Source organism: Bos taurus, chromosome 16 (assembly GCF_002263795.3).
Source record: "Bos taurus isolate L1 Dominette 01449 registration number 42190680 breed Hereford chromosome 16, ARS-UCD2.0, whole genome shotgun sequence".
NCBI lineage: Eukaryota > Metazoa > Chordata > Mammalia > Artiodactyla > Bovidae > Bos > Bos taurus.
In genome coordinates this window covers 46,797,655-46,823,543 of record NC_037343.1, presented here as the reverse complement: position 1 = coordinate 46,823,543, position 25,889 = coordinate 46,797,655, and the positions used below count along the sequence as shown (strand labels likewise).

Genomic DNA, 25,889 nt, shown 5'->3' with positions numbered 1-25,889 from the left:
ATGTGGTACCGCCTCCAGGGGCCGGATTCGGAGGTAAAGGCCTGCGCCCCCGAGGCGTCCCGCCCAGGCCGGCGCGCCCTGACGTCACGTCCGGCGGCGGCGACGGCGGCGTCTCTGCACTTTCGCCGGGCACGTACGGCCGGGGGAGTTGGTCAGTGGGGTTGTGGGGGCTATCTGGCTCGGGGCTGGAGGGGTAGGCGTAGGGAGCATGGGCCAGGGTGAGGAGGTCGATGGGCAAGGGACGAGGGAGGGGGCGCTGTGGGCCGCCGTGACTGCTGATGGAGTGTGACCGCAGCCGCCTTCCGCCCGGCTGCTCGAGACGTGTGGGCGCGGCGTGGGTTCCTCTCACCTGTCTGCAGCCGCTGTCCTCCCCTGCCTCCGGTCCTCTCGCTGTGCCAGGCTGATAAGTTCGCGCTGATTTAGCGCCTCTTTTCCCAAACTTTTGATTTCCTCCCACCAGCACCCTTTCCCGACTGTGTCCCCACCTAGTCTTCCCGCACCCCCGTCACCCACACTCTCTGCCCACCTCCGATATGGCCTGTTTACTTGGACCCCGCCCCCAGGGAGGCTCTCAGTCTCTTCCCGCCTCAGCTTGCACCTTCTAACCTTGAACTAAGTCCTGGTTGTAATAAACGTGAAAGAATAGAGTCTGTCTCCCTCTACCCTGGTCTCAGCTCCAGGGGCTTTCTCTTGCTGCCTCTGGGTTGGACTGGTCAGTGTCACTGCCGTGTTTCTTCCCTTCAGAGGGACCATGGACGGCTCCTTCGTCCAGCACAGCGTGAGGGTTCTGCAGGAACTCAACAAGCAGCGGGAGAGGGGCCAGTACTGCGATGCCACCCTGGATGTGGGGGGCCTGGTGTTCAAGGCACACTGGAGTGTTCTTGCCTGCTGCAGCCACTTCTTCCAGAGCCTCTACGGGGATGGCTCAGGGGGCAGTGTTGTCCTCCCTGCGGGCTTTGCCGAGATCTTTGGCCTCCTGCTGGATTTTTTCTACACCGGCCACCTCGCCCTCACCTCCGGGAACCGGGATCAGGTGCTCCTGGCAGCCAGGGAGTTGCGAGTGCCAGAGGCTGTGGAGTTGTGCCAGAGCTTCAAGCCCAAAGCCTCGGTGGGACAGCCACCAAGTGGCCAGAGTGGGCTTGGGAAATCTGCCCCCCGGGATGTGAACAGCCACCTCAAGGAGTCTGCGGGTGTGGAGAAGGAGGAAGTTTCAAGGACTCTGGGTCAAATCCCCAGGGATCCGGAGCTAAGCGGTAGTCTCAGCCCCCAGAGGCCCCGGCTTGGCCTCCCTGCTCAGAGTGAGAGCCCGTCCTTTCTCCGTGGGAAACTCAAGCAGGCCCTGAAGCTCTGTCCCCCTGGGGACAAGGAGCCTGAGGATTGCAAAGTGCCCCCAAGGCCCTTCGAAGCTGAAGGTGTCCAGCTGCAGGGCGGGACTAATGAGGTACTGGGCTCAGGGTGTTGGAGAAGGGGAGATGGGGAGAAGGGACTGATACTTTTCAGGGGTAATCTGGACCCAAAGGTACAGTCTGTTTTGTGGGTTTAGAACAGGGTTTTTCCAAATATAGGGCTTCCCAGGTGGCGCAGTGGTAAAGAATCTGCCTGTCAAGGCAGGAGATGCGGGTTCAATCCCTGGATCAGAAAGATCCCCTGGAGAAGGAAATGGTAACCCACTCCAGTATTCTTGCCTGGGAAATCCCATGAACAGAGGAGCCTGACGAGGTACAGTCCGTGGGGTTGCAGAGTCGGACGTGATGTCTCCTAATGCAGGAAGCCAGCTCCATCCCACAGCCTCAGGCTGACCTTCCTGCCAGTTGTGTCTGTGGTTGGCAGCTTCTTGGGGCCGACGTGGGCGGCATTAGGTGTTTCCCCAGGGAAGTGAAATCCAGGTGGACCTCCAGTTACCCACATACAGAGCTCCTGCTCTCAAACCTGGGATTGGGATGTTGCTGCTGCCCTGGGACCTTGAAGGGAACAGGCACTGATGAAGGAACGGATGCTTCCGGTGGCAGGCCTGGGTTGGGACTTGAGATGAAACCTGATGGAACTAGCCACCCTGTAGACCCATCCCCAGAACCACTGCTGATTCAGTTTGGTGACCTTGCCCCCTCCTGCTGCCTCTTCTGCTCTAGTGGGAGGTGGTGGTTCAAGTTGAGGACGACGGGGATGGCGATTATGATTCTGAAACTGAGACTGTGCCAACCAAGAGGAAAGCAAACGTAATCAGAAAGCCTTGTGCTGCTGAGCCGGCCCGGAGCGTAGGTTCCCTGGCAGCCGAGCCTGCTGAGAACAGAAAAGGTACAGCGGTGCCAGTTGAATGCCCCACATGTCATAAAAAGTTCCTCAGCAAATATTACCTAAAAGTCCACAACAGGTAAACGTTCTGTTTTTCTACTTTGTTTTCCCATCTGCTGTTCCTGTGTTGGGGGAGGGGGCCCGCGCTCCCCACTTGCGGCCCACGTAGGGGGGCTGGGGTGCCATCTCAGACCCACACGGTGCCTGGCATTGGTATCCTCTGACCATTGGGGAGTGAGACTCTGACACTGGATGGCTTCCTTCTTCCTCCCACTCCTGTGAGCTCTCTGCTGGGAGCGGGTTTGGGGACACCCAGGTGGCGTTAGTGGTAAAGAACCCGCCTGCCAATGTAGGAGACATAAGAGACAGAAGATTGCCTGGAGAAGGGCATGGCAACCCACTCCAGTATTATTGCCTGGAGAATTCCATGGACAGAGGAACCTGGCTGGCCACAGTCCATGGGGTCGCAGAGTCTAGCAGGATTGAAGCGGCCTGAAGCAGCTGTTACATCAGGCTCCACCCACTGTGGACCTTGACCTCCAGCAGGCTTCTCCCAAGGAGGTGAGAGCAGCCTGAGGGCCCATGCTGTGGCTGAGGCCTGACCGCAGGTATTACTGAAGCCTGGCAGCGTGGGCCTGGGGCCAGGATGTCCATCTGTAGGGTGGGTGCTACCTGCGTTTCTGCAGACAGGTTAAGTCTCAGGTGTCAGCGGAGCACTAGGGACCCTTTGTCGAAAGCTGCTGTGTCCGGTAAGGTGTTGACTTAAAAAATAATCACAACCTAAAAGTTGAGAGTTATGTTTTATTCAGTGGGAATTTTTAGGACTTCAAGCCCAGGAGGCAGCAGCATCTCAAGTAACCCTGAGAGAACTGCTCTGAGGAAGCGAAGGGAGGAGCCAGGTTATATAGAAATTTTTGCAACCAAGGGTATATAGTCTGAACATCAAAAGATTATTGTTAAAGAAAACCAGATATCCCAAGTTAAGGAATTTTGCCACTTTTCTGTGTATGGGAAGATGTAAGCTTCTGGGCTCACTGAACTCCTTGGATATGCACCTCAGCTATCTGGGACAAGTATCCTGTGTTTTTCCACATCTTGAGTGTCCTTGGGGCTCACCTCAGGAAGTGGCTGCATTTTGGTGGCCGCAGGTAGCAGGTATTCTTCTCCTGAGTTCCCTTAGGGCTCACTGGCTCTCCTTGGAGGGCTACAATGACTGGTGCCTGTGACATCCAGATTCCACAGGAAGCTATTTTAACTTAAAAGTAATTAAAATTAAATAAGTTTAGTTCCTAAGTCATGCTAGCTTCATTTCAAGCGCTCAGTAGCTACTTGCAGCCCTAGCAGCTGAACGAAGGCCACAGCATGGACGTGGAGTATTGGAGTATTTCTATCATCCCATACATCCTTGTGGAAGGCACTGCTCCCGAGGCCTTGCTTTTCCTAGGGCTTGCAGGGGGGCAGCTAGGTGATGCGCCTTCCCTCCCTGCCCCTCTTCAGCCCCAGACAGCACTTGGTGCAATGTCTTGCCAAGCCAGGCGGGGCCATGCACGTTTTCTCACTACGACACTCTCAGAGGCTCTTGTGACTGAATGGAGTTGGAACTGAGGACAGAGGCCCCTTGCTCTCCCTGCTTTGGGGGCAGCTGCTGCCAGTGGAGCCTTTGGGCCAGTCACCCTGGGGTGACCTGTATATGCCTGCACACTCCCTAGTGTGAAACTTGGGTGCAGGTACCAGCCCTGTCCTCCTCTTATGCTGCAGGCCACTAGACTGACCTAAGAACTAGGAGGGGGTGCCAGCTGAGGTGCCAACTGAGGCCTTGTGGGTGCGGGACAGTCAGTGTATCAGCAGGGATGAGAGAAGAGTGCCTGTGGCAGGCTGTCAGTGTTCTTCCCACACTATTCCGGGCTCTGAGGTCAGGGTTCACTTAGTTCATTCAGTGAGTTGTCTGCCAGGTGGCTGGGCGCTTCAGATACCTTCATGAAGAGAACAAAGGGACCTTGTGGAGCTTGCCTTCCAGCAGGGCGGTGAGACCCTGAACGACCAGATAAGAGACTCTGCAGTGTGCTGAAGGGCTAGAAGTGCCATGGGAAAAAAGAAAAGGATAGGAGGGCTGGGGAGGGGGACCTGGGGAGTTCAGGGTTGGGTCAGGTTGCAATTGTAGACAGGAGACTACCCAGCAGGTTCAGAAGAAGTGAGAAAGCTTGCAGATGGCTGGGGAGCAGCTCTGGGCTGGAGGGAAGCTGGAACAGAGGCTCGGGTGGGAGGGAGGCAGCAAGGTAAGGGGCAGCAACAGGCCTTTCTCGGGGCCAGATGCCAAGTGTTAGAGGGTTGAGTAAGGTGATGAGATCTGGTTATCCTCGAGGGTCCATCCGACTCCTAAAGTGAAAACTTGTTGGGAGGCCTGCATGGAGCACAGGACCAGGTGGGAGGCCCAGGCAGTGGCCTGGAGGTGGCGCGGCTGCACTGGGTGGTAGCCCGGAGGCCAGGCCGAGGTGGTCAGATTGTGGCCATGGTTTTGAAGGCCAAGCTCACAGAAGCCCCAGGCAGGCTGAGAGGTTTCTCCAGGGAGTTGGGGCCCAGAGGTTATTTCTGCCTTTGGAGAGACACTGCAGCTGGCCCTCCCAGTGGCCTGTGGTTCGGGGGTGTCCCCTACAGCGGGAAGCTGTCCCCTCCTTTGCGGAGTCTCCTGGAGGGAGGAGGGTTTCTGGACGCACCTCACAGCTTCACCAGCCATGTGGAGAGCCTCAGGCGTCAGCGCGGGCAGCTCAGCACTGTCAGCAGAGGTGCCAGAGCGGGCCCTGTGTGAGGGAGGGCGGCGAGTCTACTCAGTCTCCACACCCCTTGGCTTCTCCCAGCAGGAAACACACTGGGGAGAAACCCTTTGAGTGTGCCAAATGTGGGAAGTGTTACTTCCGGAAGGAGAACCTCCTGGAGCATGAAGCCCGGAACTGCATGAACCGCTCAGAACAGGTACCTGAGGGCCAGCCAGGGTCCTGCTGGGCAGGCACACGCTGGCTTCTGTCTCTCTTCCACCTGGGAGGGGCCCCCAGGGGACTGGCCTGACAGGACTGTAGACTCGAGAGCCGCAGGGTCCTTGGATGTCATCGGGTCCCCTGCCTGGTATGACAGTGGGGACATAGGCCCCAAGGGCAGAAGGGACAAGCCCAGGAGGGACACTGCAGGAGGTATCTTGGGTTTGCCTGCCTGGGTTCCTGGCTTTGGAGAAGGGGGCTAACTGCTGAGAAAGGCCACCTGGCCACCTCCCCCACCCCCCGGTGGCCTAAACCCCGCTTCCTAGAGGCTGGTCACCAGTCAGGGTGGGGGTCACAGGTGAGGCCATTCGGCCTTTGTCCCTGGTCTGACTCTCAGCCTGGCGTGGTGGGCTTGCAACACTCCGCGATGTCACAGTCAGGGCAAGCAGATTATGTGTTGCCCTCTCCCACCCTAGCGCCCCCACCCCTTTGGGCAGACTCTTGCCAGCTGTGAGTGGAAGCCCGAGCAGAGGCCCTCCCCACACTGATGCCAGCCCCGCCTGCCCCTCATGCTGCCAGGTCTTCACGTGCTCTGTGTGCCAGGAGACGTTCCGCCGGAGGATGGAGCTGCGGGTGCACATGGTGTCCCACACGGGGGAGATGCCCTACAAGGTCAGGCTCGGCCTGTCCCCGAGGCTGGAGGCCGAGGGGCAGCCCCAGGATCTCCACCCCACCCGCCTCGCCCAGCCCTTCACGTGGGAATGGTGTCCGGGCCTCCCCTCCCTACCCGCCCAGTGCTCCTGTGTCTCTGGGCGGGATTCCATCACTGGAGGACAACCTCAGCCTCTGCCTGGGTGTGACCGTCACACTTGGTTGAGGAGCCTCCGAGCATCTCAGGCTGGGCCCTGCCTCCGATTCCCCCCCAATAGCCCTGGGGTGACCCAGCTTCCAGTGGTGTTGGTGGCTTCAGGGGTGACCGTGACCTGTCTTGCAGTGCTCCTCCTGCTCCCAGCAGTTCATGCAGAAGAAGGACCTGCAGAGCCACATGATCAAGCTGCACGGAGCCCCCAAGCCCCATGCGGTAAGTGCCAGGCCACGCCAAGGGTGGGGGCTGGGCCCGCTGCGATGCCGGGAGCCAGCCCAGGGAGGCGGTGTGGCTGGTCTAGAGCGGGCAGGCTGTGCTGTTTCCCAGGGCAGGGACTCCAGGGCGGCCCTGCTCCTCACTCTGGCCCTGCCTGCCTCTGTCCCCTAGTGTCCCACCTGTGCCAAGTGCTTCCTGTCCCGGACGGAGCTGCAGCTGCACGAGGCATTCAAGCACCGTGGGGAGAAGCTGTTTGTGTGCGAGGAGTGCGGGCACCGGGCATCGAGCCGGAATGGCTTGCAGATGCACATCAAGGCCAAGCACAGGTGGGACTGTCCTCCCTGGACTGCCCTCCCCAGGCCCGGCCCTGCTGCCACTCACAGGGGCCAGAGTGCCCCCACCTGTGTCCAAAGCCTGCAGCCCTTCTGGAGGGGAGGACCTGAGGGATCAGGCAGCTTGCCAAGCAGGGAGGCTGTGGGTGGGGATTCATGCAGGATGAGGCTCTGGGCCTCCCTGGGCAGAGTCCTGGTGTCCCGTGGCTCCTGGGATGGAGCTCATGCCCTCTTTTCCCCAGGCAGCCAGAGTCTGTTCTCACAGCTCAGGCAGGCTGGCCTCAGCCTAGCCTGTTTCCTTGGCTCTGGGATCAGGCGTGTTCCCAGCTGCAGGGGCACTAAGGGGACTGCTTCTTTTGGTGACGCCTGTGTCCCTGCCTGGACAGGAACGAGCGGCCATACGTCTGTGAGTTCTGCAGCCACGCCTTCACCCAGAAGGCCAATCTCAACATGCACCTGCGCACGCACACGGGCGAGAAGCCCTTCCAGTGCCACCTTTGTGGCAAGACCTTCCGCACCCAAGGTGAGGCAGGCCAGCCCCTCCCTGGCTCAGGGCTGAGGCCCGGCGGCTGAGCCCCCCTCCTTGTCCCCACAGCCAGCCTGGACAAGCACAACCGCACCCACACCGGCGAGAGGCCCTTCAGCTGTGAGTTCTGTGAGCAGCGCTTCACAGAGAAGGGGCCCCTGCTCAGGCATGTGGCCAGCCGCCACCAGGAGGGCCGGCCCCACTTCTGCCAGATCTGCGGGAAGACCTTCAAAGGTACCTGGGCCTGTGGAAGGCCATCGCCCTGCCCTACCCTGGGCGGAGGGAGGGCCAGGACCTTTCCCCTTTCCCCGGGAGAGGCTGGGCGCAACAGTGGCTGTCACACGCTCCTTGGCAGCAGAACCCTCTTGCCAGCAGGGAGTGGGTGGAGGCTCCTGAGGGCCCCAGGCAGTAGAGACTTCAGGGTGCCGCCCGGGAACCTGGCAGGGCCGAGCCTGCCCACTTCCTGCGTCCCCAACCCCGGCCCTTCCCTCCTGCAGCTGTGGAGCAGCTGCGCGTGCACGTGAGGAGACACAAGGGGGTCAGGAAGTTCGAGTGCACTGAATGTGGCTACAAGTTCACCCGGCAGGTAGGCCTGGCTGCCTTGCCTCCTCCCGCCCCTTCGGGCCCCTGAACCCTCCTCCCTCTGCACCCAGCCTGAGACCCCCTAACCCCTAGGCCCACCTGCGGAGGCACATGGAGATCCATGACCGGGTGGAGAACTACAACCCCAGGCAGCGCAAGCTCCGGAACTTGGTCATCGAGGACGAGAAGATGGTGGTGGTGGCACTCCAGCCGCCCCCCGACTTGGAGGTGGGCTCAGCCGAGGTCATCGTGGAGTCACTGGCCCATGGCAGCCTGGCCTCCCAGCTCCCTGGCCAGAGACTGTGTGCGGAGGAGAGCTTCACGGGTGCGGGCGTCATGGAGCCCTCGCTCATCATCACGGCCGCCATCCCCGAAGACTGTGACACATAGCCCCTGACCCGTGCACGGTCCCCTTGGTCCCAGCCCCCAATAAACCACAGGGCTTTGGACTTGACCATTCCAGCCCATCCAGTGGTCTGTTCCCATGGAACCTGGGCTCCGGGAGGAGCTGCTTTCCTGCCATGTCCTCTAAAAGAAATGGGGCACTGCCTGATCTGTGCACCCCAGATCTTGGCCAGCAGCTTCCCCAGGTTGTTGGGAAGCCTCAAGGGTGAAACATGGGTTGTTAGCTTTGGGGGCCATGCCTCTGGCTCGGGGCACTTTAATTTTTCTCCCGTCTGGGTTTTAGAACTGCACCAGGTGGAGCAGTAGTGTTCCTATAGCACAGCTTCAGCGATGCCAGCTAGAGAGGGCGGAATTCATCACTCAGCCTCTGGAGTCAAAACAGGGTGGCTGGGGTCCTGATGATGGTGGCTGGCCAAGACGGGGGCCCAGTGAGCGTGCAGCCGAGTGGATCTGGGGCTGGAGGACGGGCTTGCGGCTAAGCATACTCTGGATCCTAGCTGGTGGAGAGACTACGGGCAGGTCCCTGGGGAGAACCTTGTCCAGGAGGCTGGCTTGAGGAACAGGCAAGGCCAGGCCTAGAAGGCCAGAGGCCCGGGTAGCACCCAGGTTCCGCAGCTGTGGGAAGAAGTGCGTGGGCTCAGGAGGCCACTTGCCTGCACCTATTCCTCCCCAGCTCCTTCGTGATGTCTGTGACCTGGGGCAAGTGACTAAGCGTTTCATTTCCTTATTTTTAATGGAATTAGTGATAGTGCATGCTTCGTGAAGTGAAGTCGCTCAGTCGTGTCCAACTCTTTGCTTCATAGAGAAGGATTAAATGAGGGAGCCTGCTCTTCCAGTCCCAGGACTGGATAACAGACCACCCAGAACTGCCCACGGGCTGGGGGGCAGGTCTGCTCTCAAGATGGCTCACTTGTGTGTTCCTGAGAAGGTGGCCCTGGCTGTGGGCCTGGGTACCCCTTCAGGGCTTGCCTGGGCTCCACCAGAGCATGGTAGCTGAGTGCCGAGAGCACACGTCCCAACAGGCCAAAGCTGCCTGTCTGTGATCCAGCCCTGCAAGTCCACAGTGTCACCCCGCCACATTGCGTCGGTCCAGGCAGTCACCACACATCATTCCTCAGGTTCAAGGCTAGGGAACGTGGACCCCACCACTCACTGGGGGTGTTGGAACCTACACACTTCACAGCTGCCTCACCCGGAGTGTGCCCTTCTGCTCACTGCTTAGCTTGGCAGTGTGCGCACAGTCAGCGGCAGTGACAATCACGACCCACCACTCACCTCCTCACTGGAGGATTCCCGAGGCACCTGCCCCATCCTGTGCTGAACACCTCGGACTTGAGGAAGGAAACTCCGTTTTAGAACCAGAACCCATCCAGCAGTCTTTCCTGTTACTCCTTGACCACCAGGTAAAGAGGTAAAGATAATATTCAAGTGCAGTGACTGCCAGCCAGGTCATGAGCCACTGGAGATGGCCTGGGGACTGAGGCGGACCTGGCCTCAAGATTCCCCCTTCCTGGCTGGGCATTGACTGCTTCCTTGGGTTCAGTGGGCTCTGCAGACATGAGGAATGTTCCAAGCTTCTCAGCCTCTTCTAGGGGGATCTTCTATTTTAAGGGCCCGCAGTTTACCTGCTGCAGAGATGGGGATCTCACTACCACTTGGGACCCCGCTTTCAGGAAGGGGGCGCAAGGCAGTGGGCAGAGTGCCCTGAAGTGGAGTCAGGAGGCTGAAACAGCTCTTGGCCTCCACCACCCACCTTCTTCCCACCTCCAGGGCTCAGCCTCCTCTTTCCACTACTTCCTGCCTTGTAATGACAGAGACGAGAAAGGGCTTGAAAGGCTATGCCCCCAAAACTACCAGCACAAGTCCTGGGCGCTTCAACCTCGCCCCCGTTGCCTGTGGGTACAGGGGCAGCTGCATTAATGAGTATTACACACGCTCCTCAAGTGCGCCTTTGTTCCCCTGCCCCATGTGCCTGGCCTCAGCCTGTAAGGTGCCAAGACCCGGCAGCAGCAGGATGGAGGCGATGACACCAGACATAGGAAACGTTTTTATTTCAAAAAGTTAATGTATTGAAGGCATCCTAAAACCTTAACAAGATCCCAGACACAGAAGCCTAACGAACAGACAAATAAATATGCAAACCTGCCCCACGCTCGGGGGGCTGGCACTGGATGTCGGACCCTGGAGGGAGGGTGTGCTAGTCCAGAAGAGTCTCTGAAGTTGTATAAATATAGAATACTTTATAACAGTAGGTCAGCATTAAATACTAGTCACCGAACTCTCATATAACTTAACTTGCCTCACAGACTCAAAGTCATGTACATCTAACACATAGAGACAGTCCCTCCCGGGGTGGCCCCGCCTGTCAGTGTGCAGTGATGCAGCGGAGCACGGAGGGCAGGCAGGGAGGGGACACTTCTCAAGGGTCGGCCCTGCTCCTGCACCCCCAGCAGGAGCCTGCTGTTGCTGAGGCTGGTGCCTCCCCTTCCCAAGGTGGGGTCTGGGGGTGGGGACCTGGGGAGTTTCTAGGAAGTGAACATCACTGCCCCCCCACCCCCAAACCATCATCTGAGTCACCACCGGCGAGTGGGGTGGCTGGTCACACAGTAAAGTACCAAAAACACAGCAAAGACCAGACCAAGGCCCAGGCTCCGGCCCTCAGCACTGACCAGAACGCCGTGGCAGGTGACAAACGCTGATTTAGGAGGAAATCATGTGTCTGCAGCCCCAGCAAAAGGCCTCCCCATAAGCCACTGCCTGTGGAGATTCCTGCCCTTGACACAGAGGAACAGCCCTGCCTGCCTGGGGGGTGGTAGGAGGAGTTCCAGTGACCATGGCACACGCTGCCTTCCACCCCCATCCTGCCTTCGTGGGCTGCCCAGGCCCTCCACAGAGACAGCCCTGGAAAGGGTGTCTGGAGTCTTTCCCATGAAACTGAGTCCCTGCTCCACCCCCATGACCTGTCACGTGTCACCACATCTCTCTGCGTGACGCCACACCCCCTGGGAGGGCACAGACTGGCACTGAACTGGTGACTGGGACAGAATCAGGGCTCCATGGATCCCAAGCACTCCGGCCTTGCTGTCCCCCTGCCACGCACAGGAGACGAGCCATCACATTGGGCAGCCTTGTCTGCCTGGGAACCCACGTTGGCCACTCCATGGAGCCAGACCACCTCTGGGTGGGCTTGGCCCACCAGGCAGGCACCTGGGCTGGAAGAAAGGTCACAATAAGCCCTGGGGAGTGAAGTGAGGGCAGTGGAGGGGGAGCGTCTAGGGCTGTATCCACCCTGGGGGGAGTGGGGCAAGCCAGCCCCAATTCACAAGGGAGGACACTCAGACCAGGAGGGGTGATCTGGCGGGGGAGGTCCCCAAGGAAGCAGAGGGAAAGCACTTATCTTGGCCAAGGCCCAAGGCAGGAAACGCCGACTACCTCCCCCCCGTCCCCCCACCGCCTTCCCACTGTGCCAGCTACACCGGGTGGGTGGGGGCTGGGAGTGGTCCCTGAGCCAGGGCCCAAGGGGACCTGAAGGGCCGGCTCTGGGCTGTGGCTGCTCCAGTGGGGTTTCCAGAGCAAGACGGTCGACCTGACAGCTATGGCTCCCCAAGGGCTCCTCACAGCGGGGAGGCAGGGCCCCCCCACAGCTTCTGCCCAATAAAAGGATTGTTAAGAGCCACTTGGGAAGTGATGAGAAAACTTTTCTTGGTGAGAACATGGATGAATATCCACCCAACGAGGAAAACAAACACCCTCCCCTTTGGAAGGGAAGGAGGACAAATTCAAGCAAAGGGTACTTTGGGGACCTGGAGGGGCCAGGACCAGCATCCACTGAACACTCACACTCCTCAGAACCAGGGACACCAGCTCTGGGGTTCCCAGGGGCTCTTCCAGGCACCCACGTAGAGAAGCCCTGGCTTCTGCAGGGCTCAAAGCACATGCCAGCCCCCTAACCTCCCTGCGGAAAACTTCAGCAGTGGCCTTGGAAGAGTAAAGATCAAACCACCTGGACCTTGCTTCTAGCTGCCCTGTCTTCGTTTAAGGAAAGGCCAACTGCGTTTGAAACCTTGTGACCAACCACCGAATCTGCCCCGCCCCGGGTTCCTTGAGAAACAACCCGTTCCTCTGCTCAGGCTGCCAGGGCAAGGGCGTCCACAGCTGTTTGCCTGGCGGGGCTTCAGCGACAAAGTCCCAAGGCCTCCTGGAGAGAAGCTACGACCTTGCACTTGCAGCCTTTAGTCCTCTCCTGCACTAGCCTGGGACGAAGGTCCTAGAGGCCCCCAAGTCATATGGGGCCACATTGGCAGGTGGGCTGGACAGGAACTCCAGCCCCTGCCCCAGCCCAGGTCCACTGGAGACAGACAACCCCTAGCAGGTCCCGCTGGGCCCTCTTCAAGGCCATGCTCTTGTCCACTCCCCGCCCTGTGTCGCCAGGTCTGAGCTTACTTCCAGGAGGCCCACCCATAGCAGATATCTCGGTGCGAGGCCCCAGCAGGGTTGAGGAGCTGAGCAGGCGGACCCCTTTACTGTGGAGCTGGCCTGCCGGCTGTCCAGCCCTGACCATGGAGTGTGGAACCTCCCTGGGGCCATCGTCGGCCTGATTCTCCATGTTCTGGATAGCAGGATCTGCGAAGAGGCTGTTCTCAGACTCCTGTCCGCTTGCACCCAGAAGTGCTGGGGTTCTGCTCTCCCGGGGCAGGGGCAGGCAGGGGGGCAAGGAGGCACAGGTGGTGACTGCAGGAGGGGTGTGCCTGCATCTGTGAGGTGGGGGCCTGGGGCAGGGGGGATTCACTGGAGCCTGAGACGTGCTGACAGGGAGGCAGCTCTTCCTGGACAAAGGAGCGGGGGCACGCACACCAGCCTTGGTCCCAGCAAGCCTGCTGACAGGGAGACAGCTCTTTCTGGACCAAGGAGCAGGAGCGTGCACATTAGCCTGGCCCCAGGAGGCCCTGAACGCACAGCAGCTCCCCAGGTATTACATCCTGAGCTTTGCTCGCTCAGCTGCCCCCGAGCCCACGCTCTGCCCGGTGGGCCCCACCTGTCCTGTGCACAAGGAAGGGGGTGCTGCCCCCTGAGGTGCCAGGTTACCTGCACTGAGGCCCTCCCCGGGCCGGGCCGGGGCTAGTGCAGCTCAGCGGGGTTCTGTGGCGGCCGGGGCTGGCCCACATCCATGTCACTGCTGCCACCGTCTAGCTCAAAGCCACGCCCGCCCAGGGGTGTCTGGGGCATGAACTGGCGGAAGATGCTGACGCTGCCGTGCCAGAAGGTGGGCTCTGGGAGCCGACCCACCACGCTCCACGCCCGAGTCTCTGGGTCGTAGGCCTCCACCACGTCGGAGAGTTCGAAGGTGTTATCGTAGCCCCCAGAGACGTAGAGCTTACCTCCGAGGACGGCCAGGCTGCCCCCAACGTGCACCTGTGGGCCAAGGTGGGCAGTGAGGGGAGGCTGGCAGCCAGGACAGGGGAGAGCCCCCACAGCTCCCCCTCTGCGGGGAAGGTGCCCGGGGCCCCTGGCAGGGGTGGCCTTGGCACTTCCCTATACCCTGGCTAGGAAACAGGGGCTCCGTGCCCAGGGGTCACATGCCATGGCTGGTCCCAATTGTGGTCAAGGGCCTCCAAGCAGCATCACCCCTGTAAGACAGGCACAATCGTTCTCCCCATCTTACAGATGGGAAAACTGAGCCACACTTGGCTGACAGTGGCAGAGCTGGGCCTTGATCCAGAGTCTGGGCTCTGAACCACAAGACTGGACTATCCCACCTTTCCCAAAATCGCTATAATGAGTACGTGTAGCTCATTATGGGCTTCCCAGGTGGCGCAATGGTAAAGAACCCGCCTGGTAGTGCAGGAGATACAAGAGACGTGAGTTCAATCCCTGGGTCAGGAAGATTCCCCTGGAGAAGGAAATGGCAACACACTTCAGTATTCTTGCCTGAAGAATCCCATGGACAAGGAGCCTGGTGGCCTATAGTCCACAGAGTTGCAAAGAGTTGGACACAATTGAGCACGCATGTGCGGCAGCTCATTATGGGGACAACCAAAGTTAGATCTGGCAACAGTAAAGATGTCAAATAAACTCTGACATTGTAAATTATGACACTGGTCACACAGCGTTATCAAGAGGGAAGGTTTGGAAAATTCTTCTTTTGCTGTGGGGAGGTTGTGCCATGCAGCATGTGGGATCTTAGTTCCCAGACCAGGAATTGAACTCGTGCCCCTTGCAGTGGAAGCACAGAGTTCTAACCACTGGACCACCAGGGAAGTCCCAGGTTGAGAAGTATTAAGAAAGACAGAAAATAGAGATAGAGGTGGGTATAGATGTGTGTCTGGGAATAAGGAAAGTGTCCATGTGGCCAAATGCTACCAAACCTTCTTGGTTCCATCTTATTGTGAAACTCAACAAGCAAAGAGTCACACCCCATTAGGCAGAAGTGTGGGTACACAGCAGGTGCTCAATAAATGTACTCCCAAGGTCAATCCCCAGAGACCTCCTTGTCTGACCTCATCCCTCTGTTGCCCCTGTGTTCACTCTGCTCCAGCCATGCCAGGCTGAGGGCTTGTTCCATGAATGTATCAGGCATGGCCTGCCCCAGGCCCTTTGCACTTGCAGGCCCTCTGTGGAACACATTTCAAGCCTGCTCTCTGGCTCACAGCAGGCACTCGGTGAACTCTGGTCTGAACGGATAAACTAAGCTGTGTGACTCTAGCATCTTATTTAAGGTCTCTGTTTCGGTGACCCCCAAACACAAGTTGAAGATAGCAGCAGCCCACTGAGCAGTGAGACAACACTGGGGAAGTGCCCAGGACAGACCCCTGCCAGCTGGGACTGAACCCCCAAACACCTATGCTGACACTGGTTGGAAACCAGGACCAGCCAGAGCTCCCAATGCTGGCGAGTCTGCAAACTCACCTGATTCATTGACGGGATCTTATCCCATTCGTTCTTGGTGGGGTTATACACATCCACTTCGGCCGAGTCGTCCCTGGGGAGGGGGTGAGGAGGAAGAGCAGGTCAGAGTGAGTAGGAAGCCCCTGGGTGTGAGTGCTGGAGAGAGGGTCCTCCAGGCCCACCTGCTTTGGGGACCTCTGTGATGCTGTTTGGCTGCCCACTGGCCAGTGGGACCCCGCCCCTGGCTCAGGGGGCAGACTTCAGGTCCCCACACCTTGGGCTCTGAGCCTGGAACCCACCCTTGTTCCACACACCCAACAATCACACTTAAACCCTTTCCTGCAGCCCAGCACCAATGCAGCCGACCCTGACCCCCCTACCATGGTCACATGGTAGCCTCAGCTCCAAAACTGACCATGGCCCTTCCGTCCAATCTCCACTTATTCTTCTGATTTGGACTTCTGCCTCCTCTTCAGGACAGCCTTTCAGGGCTGACCAGGCTAGGCCAGGCCTCCCGCCCCACTGCCCACCCCCCTGTGCCCTGGACTGCTCCTCGGCCACTGCCCTCCCACCGCCGCCAGCCCCCATCACACCCTGTTCACTGCTACATCCTAGGTGCCCAGCAGGGTGACCAGAATCGCAGGACCAAGGACACCAGCACTGCCCCCGACTCTGGGCTCAGGCTCCTTCAATCCTGTTTGACTCACTCGTGATGATTTCACTCAAATGTGAAGGCACAGCCTCAAAAAACACTATCTCCCAAATAGTAGCGTTGATGATGATGATGGTCACAGGTCAGGGGTTAGCAGAAGGGCCAGAGAGTAAATACTTCAGGCCTTGTGGAGCAGACGGCCTCTGCGGCAGGTCCCCAGCGCTGCCGCCGAGAACAAATGCAGCCATAGACGTATAAACAAAGGGGCTGGTTGCCTTCCCATAAAACCTTATTTACGGACGCAGCTTTGAATTTCACATAACTTTCCGCACGTTAGGAAGTATGACTCTCGCTTTGATTTTTTTTTTCCCCTCCAACCACTTCAGAATGTAAAAACCAACCTTAGGTTGTGGCCCATGAGATGACGATAATTGATATGGGAACCCGCTGGGCTGCCCGCCCCAGCTGCAGGAACACAGAAGCTGCAGTCAGAAGGTGCCAGGTTGGACAAGGCTCTTGCCTCCTGCCTCTGTGGGGTTGGGACACCCCAGCCCAGGAGCCATGTGAAACTGGGACCAAAGTGGAGCATGGCTAAGGGGAGGGGGCTGCTGGTTGCTGCTCACAGCCAATGGCAGCTGCAGCGGACAGTGTGGGACACCTTGTCACAGCCTCTTCTAGACGGGAGCTACCCCCACAGGGGGCCTTGTGAGCAGGGGTGATGTGGCCGAGGTGCCCAATGGAGTGGACAGGGTGCATGAACGCTCACGTGCACGAGACCCAGGCCCCTGGGCTCACCCACATGCTCAGGTGAGGCCAGGTCCCCACTCTTCACTTACAGGACAAACAGGCTGCCTTTCCAGACTGCTCACACTCTTGCCAGGTTTGGTGGGAACTCTGGTGGGGGGGTGGGTGTGATGAGTAAAGTCAAGCCCGCCTACCCGGCCCTCCATAGGCTAGGTGACCATGTATGAAGGCTAACAGTGGGTCTGGGGGGGCATCCTAAGGTTCGCATGTGGGGCGGTTTAGCAGCTGACCAGCAACCCCAACCAGGAGGACCAAGGTGCTGGGGCCTTCCGCCCACACGCTGGTCCTTGGGCATATCTTGTTCTAGGACCGTGGGGTGGGGGTAGGAGGGCGTTCTCAAAGGCACACAGCCTGGAACTGCCATGAGGGGCTGAGGTCAAGTTCCTGGCACTCTGAGGAAGGTTCTGGCACACTCGTAAGGTATATTTATAGCCATCCCCACCCCCACTTTGAAGAGGTTTTCACGACTCGGGGAGGAGAGCTGGACGAAGGATCAGACGATGTGATGTTTTACAAGAGGGCCGGGAGCCGGCTGGGTCTCTGGGGCTTCCTCGGAGCCGACCTGACCTTTCTGGGAATCAGGGAGGCCTGGCCACCAGGAGACAAGCAACACCACTGGGTTCTAGCTGTGTTCTCCCAGGAAGCCTGGGAACGAGCCTCAGGTCTGGGGGAGGGCAGGCTCAGCCAGTGAGAGGTGAGTGGCCCAAGAAGCACACAGTCCCTGTCCTCGGCTCCCTATTCAAAGTCCCAGATGGAATGGGGAGGGAGGGATGATCATTCACACCTTCCCCTCCCCTCTGGGTCTGAAGCTTCAGGCAGGCTCTAGGCCAGGGAGGGGAGAGGCAGATACACAGGCCTAGGAGCACGTAGGGCTCCCTGATGGCTCAGATGGCAAAGAATCTGCCTCCCAATGCAGGAGAACCAGGTTTGGTCCCTGGGTTGGGAAGATCCCCTAGAGGAGGGCATGGCTACCTACTCCAGTATTCTTGCTTCAAGAATCTCATGGACAGAGAAGCCTGGCGGGCTATAGTCCATAAGGTCACAAAGAGTCAGATACAACTGAGCGACTAACACACACAAGCACGTATGTGTGTGCATACGTGACACACACGCAGAAGCTGTGAGCTGCAGGTGTGGAGCTCCCAGCTCCTCGGATGTCCACTGGCCGATGAAGAAGGGGCATGTGGCTGTGACAAATCGTCAAGACCCACGGATGCATGCTGACCCACTGGGTGCCCAGCTCCACGGCTCCGCAGCTGGGCCCAGGGAGGCTGGGATGTGGTGACAGCACATGGGACCTGGGTTGGAAGTTCTTGGTTCTAACCCAGTGCCACCATTTAAAGCCTGAGGGGGCCTTTCCTGGTGCTCCAGTGGCTAAGATGCCGTGCTTCTAATGCAGGGGGCCCAGGTTCGGTCCCTGGTCAGGGAACTAGATCCCACATGCCTGCATGCCACAACTGAAGGTCTGAGTGCAGCAACTAAGACCTGATGCATTCGCATAAATATACATAAAAGCCTGCAGTTGTGAGCAAGTTCCTTGTTTTTTTTGCCACCTGTGAAAGGGGGACAACAGTGGTGTCATCTTATTAGACAGCCACGGGGGACTAGCCTTGAAAATGCCCATAAAGCAGGTAACCCAGAGCTCGACCCAACTGGGGATTCCAACGGGCTAACTATGGTCATTGTTCCTGCAGGCAGCTCCAGGTCGGCTTCGTACCAGGCCCCTCCCTGGTCCAGGGTGGTGGCAGGATCCTGGGAGAACCGCATTCTTTCAGCAAGACTCATGAGCCCTCCTGGGCCAGGCCGGGCAGGAAGGGAAGAGACAGAACCTGCAGAGACGCACTGAACCCGGAAGTTCTGCTTTCTGCAGAGGGGGCAAGGTCAATCCATCCACCTGGTCCCTCACACCTGGCACCAGTCGGCTGATGAGCAAACTGTCTGTCAAGGCCATGCTCCCCCTCTCAAAGACTCAAGTGTCCAGAAAGCTCTCCTCTTATTAAGATTCAAAGTTCCTCTAAGGTAGGATAGGTGGCTCCTTTTGGTAAAGGTCACATGAGACCAACTTGGGTTTTTAGAGGGACCCAGCTTCCCAGGTTGAGAAGGCAATGGCAACCCACTCCAGTACTCTTGCCTGGAAAATCCCATGGACGGAGGAGCCTGGTAGGCTGCAGTCCATGGGGTCGCTAGGAGTTGGGCATGACTGAGCGAATTCACTTTAACTTCTCACTTTCATGCACTGGAGAAGGAAATGGCAACCCACTCCAGTGTTCTTGCCTGGAGAATCCCAGGGATGGGGGAGCCTGGTGGGCTGCCGTCTATGGGGTCGCACAGAGCCGGACACGACTGAAGCGACTTAGCAGCAGCAGCTTCCCAGGTGGCACTAATGGTAAAGAACCCGCCTGCCAATGCAGGAGACAAGGGTCTGATCCCTGGGTCAGGAAGATCCCCTGGAGGATGAAATGGCAACCTATTCGAGTATTTTTGCCTGGAGAATCCCACAGACAGAGAAGCCTGGTGGGCTATAGCCCACAGGGTCGCAAAAAGTCAGACACAACTGAAGCAACTTAGCGTGCATACACAGGCGAAGTCTAGCCAAAAGACATAGTTAATTTAGCATCTTTGAATCTCAAAAAGTTCTCTGCAAAGACCTAGCTGCATCCATCACACTTGGGTCTCAAGAGGCCACAGAAACCACTCTAAGGAATGAGGGGCAGAACCATGGCTCCATGTCAGAAAGATCCAACCAGTGTGGCCTCAGTCTCCTCATCTGTGAAATGGGAGAACACTGAAGCTGTGCTTAGCTAGTAAAAAAGAGCACCCAGTGGCCTTGGCCCCTGGGGACTCACCTGATGAAGTACATGAGTCCGTTCAGAGTCACTGTCTTGGGGGCAAAGGACCAGGGTGGGAGCTGGCCACAGTCCACCAGTGACCACAGGTCCATGTCTGGGTGGTAGCACTGCATGACCATGGTCTCCTTGCCGGCCAGGGAGCCGATGGCATAGAGCCGGCCCCGGCAGGCCGTGGTAGAACAGTTGTCCATGGGATAGGTCATGGGCTGCAAGGCCTCCCAGGAGTCGGTGGTGTGGTCGTAGCGCTCCGTGCTGTCTGCAGCCACCACGTACAGCAGCCCGTCCAGCACGGAGGAGCTGTGGTACTCCCGGGCCTTCAGCATGGGCGCCACCTCTGTCCACTCATTCACGCTTGAGTTGTACCTCCACACGCAGTCGTAGAGCCGGGAGCCATCAGATCCGCCTGCCAGGGAGGACAATGGGCAGATAGATGATTAGCCCACACCAACTCAGGGTGAGTCACCCACCTGTGACTCCCTGAACTTCCTAGAGAGTAAGGATGAAACACACATCCTCTCTTACCAAGGCCCGAGCCAGGGGCTCAAGCCAGGTATAGGCTGACCATTGCCCAGGGGGATGGTCCAGCTTCATGCCATAAAAACACCACCGCACCTCTGTGGGCCAACCGGAGGCCCAGAGGCCACAATTCTGAGTACACAGTAACCTCAGTTTGGATCCCTGCACTCAGAGTCAGACACCTCAACTGGACGGGAGCACCAGGTCTTGGAGTTCATTTTCCCAGGGAGCCACAAGTCATGTGGGTAGGAGGGACTTCCCTGGTGGTCCAGTGGCTAAGACTCTGAGCTCACAATGCAGGGGGCACAGGTTCGATCCCTTGTTGGGGAACTAAGATCCTGCATGCTGTGCTTGGCCGGAAAAAAAAAGAAAAAACAAAGACAGCATATGTGGGTGGGGTGCCTGGGGACTTGTTCATTAAATTCTAGGCATCCCCTAACCAAGGCTGGGCCAGGATGAGTTAAGAGGAAACCTAAGCGCTCAGCCAGGAAGAAACCTAACACAGAAGGTGATGCTATGAGTGAACTTCTGGGGTTGTATTTCTTGATTTACGTGCAAGCTACTGACTTGTTTTGTTTGGAAAAAATCATCAAGCTGCAAGTATGATGTCTACTTTTCCATCTATATGTCCAAAAAAAGGGCTAAAAAGCAAACAAACAAAGCCCAGTGGTACTGGCTATTGCCAAAAATTAAACCAGGCTCACCTAGGACATTAGGATTCTCACAGGGTGAAGGGACCCTAAGAACCCTGGGGGTTGGATTCCCCTCCTTGCCCGAGCCTGGGGGCACAGGGCAGAGCAGAGCCGCCATGACATTCTATCCGGCTCACAGCCCAGAGCTTTTAGAGGGAGAAGACAGGCTCCTTGTAAAGTCCTCCCAGCCTCCCTTCTTCCTTCTAAAGGAGAACTGTGTCAAAGGCAGCTGAAGCCACCTCCTCGCCCCTGTGAGATTCCCTAGAGGCAGCTGTAGGGAATGACCCAGCCACCTGTCTAAACCCAAAGGATTAGCTGAGACATTTATGGAAGGGTGTGCAAAGTGGGGCGAGTCTGACCAGTTGTGGGAGTTCACTGACCAGACTTCAGTGGTGGGGGGAGGGGTGGGGTTGAAGGGGGTTGGTTCCCCAACAACACAGGGCCAACCTCAGACTGGGAACCGGCCCATTCTGGCAGATTCCCGTGGAGGCAGGACCTGGAATGGCAGCCATCCTCAGGCAGGACCTGGAGTGGCAGCCTGTCCTCAGGCTGGGTTGAGCCCAACTTCTCAGCTCAGAGCCCCCAGGACACTGGAGGGAGGCGAGGGTACCTCAGAGCTGGCTTTCTCCCGAACTAACGTGCCAGGTTGGACACAGCGCTGCGCTGGCCCAGCTGAGGCCTCCCTGCCTGATCCAGCCCCCTGCAGGCCCTGAGCGTATGCTTGGTCGGGTTCTTTCCTTATATAGCCCTCGCACAGACCGCCCCTCCTTAACCTACGCATGGAGGGAGCCTCATGTTTGAACTGGGATTCATCTTTAATAAAAAATGTGGGAGATGCCCAGGACTGGGGCGGGCTGGGACCCGCCCAGCATGACTCGGCAGTGTTTTGGGGTTTGGGCCAAGTAATTGGAAGAAAACCTCTTAGCATGTGACTCTGTTTACAGTTGCTGGGCTGGGAGCAGCCTAAACACCACGTGACCCACAGCACAGGGCCTAGGTACAAGCCTCAGGGAATGCTGTCACTGGTGACCAAGTGAGTGAGTCAGGGGACTGTGCTGCTCAGCTGGGAGGGAGAAATACCCCCTACTGGGGTAGAAAGGATGTACCACAGGGCGTCAGTCCTTGGGCTGTCCCCAGATTCCTTAGGGAGAAAGGGAAGCACTCATAGTGCAGGGTTGGAGAAGGAAATGGCAATCCACTCCAGTGTTCTTGCCTGGGGAATCCCAGGGACGGGGGAGTCTGGTGGGCTGCCGTCTATGGGGTCGCACAGAGCCGGACACGATTGAAGCGACTTAGCAGCAGCATGCAGGGAGGCTACCCCAGTGTCTTGCCACCAAATGGGGATACCACCTGGGCAAGGAGGGGGCTGCTCAGACAGGCCCTGTGAGAGCCACAGACGGCTACTTGTCCCACTAACACAAAGGGGTTCTTCTAGATCTTAAGTATCAACCCTAGAAACTTCGGTGCCTGCAATTCGGGGGAAGGGGGCGTGTCCACCTGCACCCAGGTGCCGCCTGTGTTTCCAGGCACTTCGGGTTCTCTTGCAGGTGAAAGTGCCTGCTTCCCCTTGGGGTCTGGGCGGGCCAGGGTCCTCCTGACCAGCCCTCATGCCCACTCACCCGTCACGTAGATGTCGTTGCCCAGCGCCACGATGCTGTAGCCTCCGCCCAGGTGGTCGGGGAACTCGGCCAGGTAGCGCCACTGGCCCGTCTGCGGGTTGTAGCAGTCGACGGTGACCAGTTCGTCGCAGTCCTGGTCGCATCCGCCCACGAGCACGAGGATCTCGGCGAGGCCGGTGGAGGGGCGCGGCCGCATCCGAGGGCAGGGCCCGCGGTCGTGGCGGTCGTAGCGCGCCGCCTGGAAGTCGCGCGCCTCGCGCAGCAGGCGCAGGCAGGGCGGGCAGCGGGCCACCAGCGGCTCGGCCTCGACGTGCGCCAGCAGGTAGAAGCGGCGCACGAAGGGCAGGCGCACGGCCTCCAGCAGCTGCGGCCAGTGCGCCGCGCGGCGCGGCGGGTCGGCGCGTACCCAGCGCAGTGCCAGCTGGTAGGCGGCCTCCTCCTTGGGCACGCAGAGCCCGTCGTCACGCAGGTAGCGCAGCAGCCGCGCCAGGGGCAGACGCTCCAGCTGCTCGGCGCCCAGCTCGCCCACGTGGCGCAGGATGAAGCGCTGAGCCGCGCTCGCCAGCCCCGCGCAGCTGAAGGCCTCGGCGAAGTCCTGCATGTCCAGGCAGTTGGTCAGGTCGAGCTGCTGCTGCAGGAAGGCGCCGCACGCCTCCTTCACCGCCGGGAACTGCAGCAGGTCGGCGGCGCGCAGCAGCGGCTCGGCGTTGTCGCCGCTCACCGCCACGCGGCCCGTGTAGCTGAAGTCGAGAAGCAGCTGCAGCATGTCGGGCGGCACGCCGTGCAGGCGCACCCGCTCGGCGCGGCTCTCGCGCAACTGCCCAGCGAACATGGCGCGGAAGTAGGGGCTGGCAGCCGCCAGCACGGCGCGGTGCGCCGGGAAGTCGCGTCCGCCCGCCGCCTCCAGGGTCACGTCCAGGAACTTGCGCTCGGCGCGGAGCTGGCTCAGGCCACGCAGCAGGCTCAGCGCGTGCGCGGGGTCCGAGAAGGGCAGTACGGCCAGGGGCGCCGGCCGCTCCATGGCGCCTTGACTCGGGGCGCGGGGCCGCTGCTCGCGGTACTCAGGAAAGCCGCGGCCGGGGCCAGCGGAGAGACACTCGGCGCTGGGAGCCGCCGCAATAAATACGACCGGGCGCGGCGGCCTCAGGGGGGCCGGGCCGGGGGGGCGGGCGTCACCGACACCGCCTACTTAACTCCTTTGGGTTCGGCGCCGCCGCCAGGCTGAGCGCGCCGACTCGCCTCCTCTCGCGCGCTCCCGCCCCCGCGCTCCAGGCTGAGTCACCGCCGCCTGCGCCCGTTCCCTCTCTCCGCCCTTCCGGAGCTTTCTGCGGCCTCCCGCCGACGCCGGAGCCTGGGACACCGGGTGACAAGTGTCCTTTCAGAGGGGGCGGCCCTGCCGTGCGCTGGAATCAGGCCTCCAGAGCCTGCCCATCACCCACTCGGCCCGGCTGCCGAACAAAACCCGGTGGGGGCGAACGAAGCCATCTCTTTCGCGCCAGACTTCCCAAACTGCTCCAGGGCGACTCGGTACAACGGCTTTTTTTTTTTGGAATTCCACTAGTTCCGAGGGTTGCTTGTTAACCCTATCTCGGGACAGATTTCTAACGACGAAATCTGTTTTTACAATTCAGGATTAAAGCAAGAACAAGTATAAAGTCTTTAGGTGACGTTTTCTTCTTGGCGCATCCGTGAGGGACACGGGGCCAGATGCCAGCAATCTGCTCCGCTGCGTTCCTGCAGGAGTTTCTAACTTGACTAACTCGGTCAGTAACTTTCGTCAGCACACAAGGCGCAGTTTTAGTTTCTGAGTCATAGAGACCCTTTCAGGCTCCGAGCTCGCCTCTGAAGGGGAGGGGCCTGCCCTGGCTGTGTTTGGTCACCCTGGCCCTCTAGCCCCTCCTCTCCTGGTAATAGAAATAGGAAAGGCAGAAATCAGGGTAGGAAAGATCCATGAGAATTCGTTAGAATATACTATTAAACTGAACAAAACGCTGAAGCACCAGAATATAATTCCTAGGAAAAACAGCAGTTTTTCCTCTTCCATTTGAGGGGCGCCAGGTACCCAGAGGGAACCGGGCTCTCAGCTCAAGATCAGACGGGACTGCCTTAAAAACCAGAGATGTGCCTCTTCAATGTCACCACCACATGTGGGGTGACCACGAAGAAAGAAATCTTCCTTACTTTGGTTCCAGTAGATACAATACCAGGACTTTGCTTTCAAAGAAACCAGACGAAAAAATTCCCTCACTTGGAAGCCATTTTTTTCTTCAGTTCAATGGACGCATTTGCTCATTTTTAGAAAAGACCCTTATTGGGCTTCTTGTGTTGCAGATGAAACCTGGGTTTCTGTTACTGGGTAGCCCCCATCCCGCCCTGAAAGCTTGGCAAACACACCGGATGGAAGCCTCACTCCGCTCGCGTGTGTCCTGGGGCAGGCGGGCCACACCAGGAGCTACTGTCATTTCTTGGTTCCAGCTCACTCGACTCAGCCTTTGGAGAAGACATCTCGATTTTATTCCATCTCGGAGAAGTGAACTGTAGGCCCTCTTTTCTCTTCGGGAATCTCTCACCATCTTGCCGTGAGAAGGTATCTGATCTGAATGCCAGCATGGGAAGCACAGCCCTAAGTCAGAAAACATTCAGGTACCCAGGCCGGCTGCCTGTTGCCCATAGATGGACTGTTCACACAGCTATTAACGGCAGCATTCCTGGGTCCAGGAGCCGGGCCAATAAGCTTACTTGCTCAGGCTTTGTGACAAGAAAGTCTGAGTAGCCAGGAAGTGGGATGTTTTCAGGGAAAAGTACTATAGTCCCTCTAGGTCAAAACCCACCCACCTGGTATAAATCAAATCTTTACATCAATAATGTTTCTGTAGTTAAGAACTGAGCCTACTTTTGTGTATCCCCAACAACAGGGATTAACTGTTTCAGGTTTACTTTGAAGAATAGATGTTGCTATCTATTAAAATAGAGCGATGTTCATGTAATAATGTCAAGCAAACAATCTGATTACCTGTGTGTCCCCCAATTGTTATATGTGTTTATATGCCTACCAAGAAACTGTGAAGATAATATTTTTCTCGAGGTGGCTAGGTTTGTTTTTTGCTTACCTGCATTTTTTGTTTTCCTATATTAAACATATGTAACCTGGATATTCAAGGAATATTGAAAGTTCAAAATAAAAAGTTCAGTTCTTGAGGAAAAAAAGTATATTACTAATATCCTAGACCTAACAGGAGAGCACTTGAAGCACTTGAAGATGTGTATAAATCTAAGGCAATGAAGGAATGTAGTTAGAAAAGAAAGGAACAGATTTAGACTTATCAGCTGTGTTTGGAATTTTCAATAACCTGCTAACCCAAGCATGCTACTTGGTTCCTTTTTTTTGCTCATTAATCTCATGAGTTCAAAACGGGAATGTGAAAAATTCATTCACTGCAGTATGATAGTGTGATGCATACAGTCAGCAAACTGTATTAATATAGGGGTTTAAAAGTCTCAAATATCATCCAACACCCTGCTGCTGCTGCTAAGTCGCTTCAGTCGTGTCCGGCTCTGTGCGACCCCATAGACGGCAGCCCACCAGGCTCCCTCGTCCCTGGGATTCTCCAGGCAAGAACACTGGAGTGGGTTGCCATTTCTTTCTCCAATGCATGAAAGTGAAAAGTGAAACTGAAGTCAT

General features: G+C 57.9%; 2 protein-coding genes across 6 annotated transcripts; one reads left to right on the top strand and one right to left on the bottom strand.

The window, feature by feature from the left end:
- The first annotated feature begins 80 nt into the window (after positions 1-80).
- ZBTB48 (zinc finger and BTB domain containing 48) lies at positions 81-8,242 on the top strand. 4 transcript variants are annotated; one of them, XM_024976331.2, is made up of 11 exons: positions 81-133; positions 745-1,441; positions 2,130-2,371; positions 5,151-5,262; positions 5,844-5,936; positions 6,259-6,345; positions 6,517-6,671; positions 7,064-7,200; positions 7,273-7,437; positions 7,701-7,789; positions 7,879-8,239. In XM_024976331.2, exons 2-11 carry the CDS (start codon positions 752-754, stop codon positions 8,173-8,175), a joined length of 2,067 nt encoding a protein of 688 aa, XP_024832099.1. In that variant the 5' UTR covers positions 81-133; positions 745-751; the 3' UTR covers positions 8,176-8,239. The 4 variants fall into 4 exon arrangements, with proteins under 4 accessions (XP_024832099.1, XP_015330638.1, XP_005217157.1 ...); XM_015475152.3 differs by having other exon boundaries at positions 5,148-5,262; XM_005217100.5 differs by having other exon boundaries at positions 81-151; positions 5,148-5,262.
- A 1,982-nt stretch (positions 8,243-10,224) lies between these two features.
- Positions 10,225-24,805, bottom strand: KLHL21 (kelch like family member 21). Of its 2 annotated transcripts, NM_001076811.1 has the most exon segments (5): positions 10,225-11,402; positions 13,276-13,602; positions 15,097-15,169; positions 19,378-19,783; positions 22,208-23,337. In NM_001076811.1, coding segments are annotated over 4 exon segments (1,794 nt in total). In that variant the 5' UTR covers positions 23,229-23,337; the 3' UTR covers positions 10,225-11,402; positions 13,276-13,308.
- Between the last annotated feature and the right edge of the window lie 1,084 nt (positions 24,806-25,889).

Coding starts and splice junctions, on each gene's coding strand:
- ZBTB48 (XM_015475152.3), top strand. CDS start 752: ATGGACGGCTCCTTCGTCCAGCACAGCGTGAGGGTTCTGCAGGAACTC. Junction 5,937..6,258: donor CGGGGGAGATGCCCTACAAG/GTCAGGCTCGGC, acceptor CCTGTCTTGCAG/TGCTCCTCCTGCTCCCAGCA. Junction 7,201..7,272: donor CAAGACCTTCCGCACCCAAG/GTGAGGCAGGCC, acceptor TTGTCCCCACAG/CCAGCCTGGACAAGCACAAC.
- KLHL21 (XM_005217044.5), bottom strand. CDS start 23,228: ATGGAGCGGCCGGCGCCCCTGGCCGTACTGCCCTTCTCGGACCCCGCG. Junction 19,784..22,207: donor CAACGACATCTACGTGACGG/GTGAGTGGGCAT, acceptor CCTCCCTGGCAG/GCGGATCTGATGGCTCCCGG. Junction 15,170..19,377: donor GGACTCATGTACTTCATCAG/GTGAGTCCCCAG, acceptor CCCCCTCCCCAG/GGACGACTCGGCCGAAGTGG.